Source organism: Bison bison, unplaced genomic scaffold (genome assembly GCF_000754665.1).
Source record: "Bison bison bison isolate TAMUID 2011002044 unplaced genomic scaffold, Bison_UMD1.0 scf7180017864503, whole genome shotgun sequence".
Taxonomy (NCBI): Eukaryota; Metazoa; Chordata; class Mammalia; order Artiodactyla; family Bovidae; genus Bison; species Bison bison.
The window spans coordinates 512318-517643 of record NW_011495061.1 but is presented as its reverse complement, the minus strand read 5'-3'; the positions used below and the strand labels follow the sequence as shown (position 1 = coordinate 517643).

The 5326-nt window shown below is 60.9% G+C and overlaps 1 protein-coding gene across 1 annotated transcript in view; it reads right to left on the bottom strand.

Annotated features, from left to right (window-relative positions):
• VIPR2 (vasoactive intestinal peptide receptor 2) overlaps positions 1-5326 on the bottom strand; it is a 112940-nt gene that overhangs the window by 7106 nt on the left and 100508 nt on the right. The window contains exons 6-8 of the mRNA XM_010829350.1: positions 5185-5326; positions 1381-1531; positions 340-400 (exon numbers count right to left, since the gene is read on the bottom strand). Coding sequence (XP_010827652.1) covers positions 340-400; positions 1381-1531; positions 5185-5326 — 354 coding nt within the window. The remainder of the gene's footprint in view (positions 1-339; positions 401-1380; positions 1532-5184) is intronic.

The following is a 5326-nucleotide window of genomic DNA, read 5'->3' as shown; positions in this document are numbered from 1 at the left end:
TGCCCCACCGTGCACACAGCAGAAGCCTCTGGGCCTGGCCCAGCCGCAGGGCCTCAGAGGGCTGAGCCCGGATGCCCTCCTGCTGGGCTCCCACTTGGCTCCGGGCCACACCAGTCTCCCTGAGACGTGGCTCTGTCTCTGCCTGGCAGACCCCAGGCCCCGCTCCACGGCCAGCCCCCATTCAGCTCCACCTGCTCCGTGGCACCTGTCCGAGGTCCCCACCCTGAGTCGCCCCCTGAGCGTCCAGAGGCTGCCTTCTGCCTAGACACAAAGCTGCCCTCCGGCTCGCCAGGCCCTCTGTCAGCGGCGCTCCCCCTCAGCCACAGGCACAGCACTCACCCCGTGTCCTCCAGCAAGAGCCGAGCCACAGTCCATGCACCCGTGCAGACAGTGGGGATGCCTGCAGAGAGACACCCGGTCACCCCGGCCCGGCGCTGGCCACCTGGACCAGCCCAATGGGGACGCACACGGGAGCCTTCGTGAGCCCCCTGCCAGCAGGGACAAGGGCTTTCTGACGGACAGATTAATGGAAACTCTTCATAAATATGGAGAAGGCAATGGCACCCCACTCCAGTACTCTTGCCTGGAAAATCCCATGGACAGAGGAGCCTGGTGGGCTGCTGTCTACGGGGTTGCACAGAGTTGGACATGATTGAAGTGACTTGGCGGCGGCGGAAGCAGCTTCATAAATACACACAGGCTTACCCTCATGCCTTACTAAGCAGTGAAGATAATTAAATACGAGTTTGAAGGCTTCACAGGCCTGAAACGCATGTGTTTCTGGATGTTGGTACCAACGTGCTGGAGAGGCTGTGTCCCGACTTGGCAGAGACCTGAAGGGGCGCCCCTCACTGCGAAGGTGGGGCCCGCAGCTTCACCCCTTTCCGATTCCAGCTTAGGCAGAGCCCCACTGATGAGCACGTTAGGGGGACCTCGCTGGGGATGGTCTCCCTGCTCCTTCTCCCAGGCCCCTTCTTTCTGGTTCTCCCCTGACCCCCCGCCTCGGTTGGGGTTCACCCCAGGAATGAGAGTCACAGTGGTTTTAAACCAGGTTCTAGGGCTTCCCTGGTAGCTCAGCTGGTAAAGAATCCTCCTGCAATGTGGGATACCTGGGTTCAATCCCTGGGTCGGGAAGATACCCTGGAGAAGGGAAAGGCTACCCACTCCAGTAAGAATACTTAGAATTCCATGGACTGTGTAGTCCATGGGGTTGCAATGAGTCCGACACGACTGAGCAACTTTCACTTTCATTTCCTGGCTCCCAAAACATTAAGGTGTTGACTCCCTTCCTCCGGGGCAGCCCAAGGTTTTTCTGAGCGGAGAGCGTCTCTGTGGGTAGGTCCGAGCCAGGGGCACCTGGCAGGCAGGGGGAGTCCTCACCCCATCCGATCAGGAGGTAGGCCCGGAAGCGCCGGCCGGGGGCGAAGATGACGGCGAGCAGGGTGTGGAGGTAGAGCCCCCCCACCACCAGCCAGTAGAAGTTGGCCATGATGCAGTACTGGAAGAAGACCAGGCTCAGCTTGCAGCCCACCTGCACGGGGAGGGGCCGCGTAAGCGCGCGCCACCACAGGCCCGGCTCCGGGCCCCTGCTGTGCAAGGGCGCGGAGGTGCCTCCTGGAGGCGCGAGCGTGTGCGTGTGCGCGTCCCGCGAGGCCTGCAACCTGCGGAGGGCGACACGGGCCGGGCAGACGCACACCACGCCCGAGGGGACGGTCACCCTGGGTGACGCGTGGGGCCCGGCCCCCCTCCCCCTGCTGCCTCGTCCCCACTAACCCTCCGCTCACTCCCACTTCCCTCCTCTCTCCCTCCTCACTGTGGACTCTTAACAAGAGACAAGAAGTAAAGGAAAAAACAAGAGAAACCACCAAACAAAATGTTTCCTCAGGTGTTTAGAAAGCGGAAATTTAGGCTTTAGGTCACTAAGCTTATATAAATGCACCGAAAACAACCGCCCAGCACGTTTAGATTCTGTATCTTTACAGCCTGCAGCCCAGATACATACTTGTGGACGGATGGGCTGGATACACGAAGACGCGCGGATAGACCCGCGCACGTGCACTTGGTGGGCGGGCAAGAAACGCCTGGCAGCCCTTCAGGCAGGCGCGGCTGCACAGCTCCAGGCCGCTCGCTGCCGGTGCCTGGCACTAGGTTTCTCTCGCTCTGTTTCTTTCTAAGGCGGTTAAGCTTTACCAATGCCGAGTGTGGGGCGGGGGTCCGGCATGTGGAGGACAGCAGGGCTGGGCCCGGTAAGTGGAAAGAGGCACGCTAAAACCCATCGATGAGACCCCGGGACTGGCGCCCCTCGCTGGAACACTGACAGAGGCCGGCCTGGTGTCGGGGAGAAGGAGCCCCCCATCGATGAGACCCCGGGACTGGCGCCCCTCGCTGGAACACTGACAGAGGCCGGCCTGGTGTCGGGGAGAAGGAGCCCACGCCCAAGGGTGGAGGGGCCCACGGTGAGCCCTGCTGGCCAGGGCAGGGGCATCCTGCACACGGGGCGCCCACGGCGACCAGCTCTGCTTGTTACAACTTAAATACACGTGCCCTTCACTGCCTCCAGTCTCTCTCCAGTCCCCCCTGACCGAGTGGTGGCAGAAAGAGAAACCAAGGTGTGTCTGTTACTGGCGGGATGGTTGCACAGACTATGTCACACCTTCCAGATTCAAAGTAAGAGACCCTGGGACCCTGGTAGACTCAGAGTTTCCAAGATACACTGTTGAAGGAGGAAAAAAGACAAAGTGTGTTTAACACGATTCCAATTCCTTCTTCTTAGTAAAAGGTTTAAAATGCCACGTCTGCACTTCTTCACTGCAGCTCATACGCCATCAACACACTCGAAGGGCAGAGGCTCTGGGGTGAGGGGCTGTCTGCTGACCTTCAGTCGTGCGAAGGCCGAGAGGCCAGCGGCCAGGACTGCACCCTGCTTGGCTCCCAGCGGGTCCTTGGCCAGTCCTGTGCTGTCTGGGAGCCTCTACCACCCACGGCAGCCAGGCATGCAGGGCACTGAGCCCCAGGGCCTGCAGGAGGTCCTGCTGAAGGTCAGCTTCGGGTGGCCCTCGGGTCGCTTCTTTTCTCCAGACTGCAGCCAGTTTCCACGGTTTGGATGGAACCCAAGCCAAGGAGCAGCAGCGAGGCGCCCGTGTGTGGGCTGGCCTTGGTAGGGACGGAAGCCGGGTTCTGTCTCTAGGTCCACTTTATGAGCCAGTACAGCTGGCTTCTTTGAGGGCCAACCCCTTGCAAAGGATGAGGAAACTGCACCCACGTCCATGACTGTCCAAGGCACAATCCGGGGTCACACCTGGGAACGCTTGCCTCTCGGGCCCTATGGGGACATAAGCAACTCCCTACGGTGCTGGGGAGACTTACAGCGTCCACAGGTGCTAAGAGCAAGCAAACAGGAGATCTTACTTAAACGTGTGGAAGTGACGGCTGCAGGGCTGGGGAAGGAGGCTTTGTCACCTCTGCGGGCCTGAAGCCCGGAGCCCTCACTGCTCAGCGAGCAGCAGAGGTGAGGGCCACGGCCACGGCCACTTTCGTGGTTTCTGGTGTCTTGTGTGCCAGCTGCCCCACACTCGAGGACGTGGGCTCCCCCAGCACCACTCAAAGCCCCTGTCTTCAGAGCTGTCCTTCCAGGGTTGGAGCCAAACTTTCTTGATGGGACAGAATGTGAAGAGTGTGTGTGTGCCTGGGTGTGGGCACACATGGCTATGTGTCTGCATGCACATCTCTGAGCACACACATGGCTGCGTGTCTGCATGCACATATGTGAGCACACACTGCTGTGTGTCTGCCTGCACGGGTGCACCTGTGTGTGTTGACAGGCTCTGCTCACTTCCCTTCCTCCTGCTCCCTCTCCCCTCTCTGCCCCTCTATTCTATCCTGGGCTGTGGAGCCCAGGACCCTTGGCAAAGTCAGGCCCCCAGCCCAACCTCCTGCCCTCCTCTCTGGGAGTACCCCTGTTCAGATGTTTCAGACCTCTGAGTTTGCCCCTAACGCTCCAGGCAGGTGGGACTCGGGGCAGGGACATCCCAGTTCCCATCCCTCCATCCCCACCTCCCTCAGCCTGGAGCCGGCCAGGTCCTCTGTCTACACAGCAGGACAGCATACTGCTCAGGTCAAGGGCTTGGTGTCCATGGGTCCATCAGGGTCACTACATCCTTTAATGAAGGAGGAGCTAAGTAAGGAGGGCTCCTTGGAGCAGAGTTCTGAGTAAGGCAGAGAAGCAGCAGAAGATTTCTCAGCGGGAGGAGAACTGGGTCTCCTGGGTCCTGGCCTCTGGGGAACCCCCGTCTGTGCAGAGGAGACTCCATCCCGGGACAAGAGCCCAGGGCTCCCCTTCCACCTGGGGTGGGACGTCCGGGTGGAGGGCCGTGCTGCTGATTTTACTGTTGCAGTCAGTCCACACGCCTCGCGGAGGGACTGTCCCCAGGGTATATTAACCTGCGGGCTGGGAAACAGCTGCTCTAGTGTGGTAAAGGCTTTACTGTCTTAGAAAGACCCTGATTCAGAGTTCTTCAGTCCAGAGGAATGGAGTCAGCAGATGGGTCCATCCATGCTGGATGCCGGTGGAAAGCCGGCTCTGGCTCCGCGTGGAAGAGCCGACCTGAACGGGTGACATGAAGAACCCAGGACGAGGGAAGCACTGGACCGTGGCATGCTCCATGAATGCACCACACTGAGCTTCCTCCTAAAGCCCCACTAAGTCCACCGCATGCCCCGCCTGCACCGCACAAACTCCCAGTCCGGGCGATCCCTGCGCGGCCCATTCACCGCACTGTGTCCCGGGCAGGTGCCAGGGCCACGCTCCCCCAGGTGGTACCCGTCCTGCCAGCTGGAAGCATCCACCGCTTGGAATCCCGGACACAAGGGAGAAAATGGCGTCGCACGTGCCCACCCATGTCCCTTTCTTCCAGCCCCCAGCTGCTGCTGGTCCCTCCGGCGGTGCCCTCGAGCAAGTCTGGTTTTGCCCGCATCAGCGCTCAGGCCGTGACCTCCCAGCGGGCGGTCCCTGTGCCCCCACTCGCGGCACCTGCCGCCCTGAGTTGCTCTGAGCGCAGGCCGGACCCCACCCCACCTTGACCGGGGCCTCGGTGAAGCCGGCTCTGGACCTCATCACAGACGGAGGTCGGTGGCGGGCGGGAGTAAACAAGGCTGCCTAGAGGGCCCGGCCCCGTACAGCCTTACCCAGGAGGATGGCAGGTCCAGGCAGTGCAGCATCCCGGAGCTGGAGTACAGCACGTCGTCCTTGACCAGCACCGAGACGGCCCGCAGGATGAAGGACAAGAACAGGTTCAGGTGGATGTAGTTCCGGGTGCAGTGCAGCTTC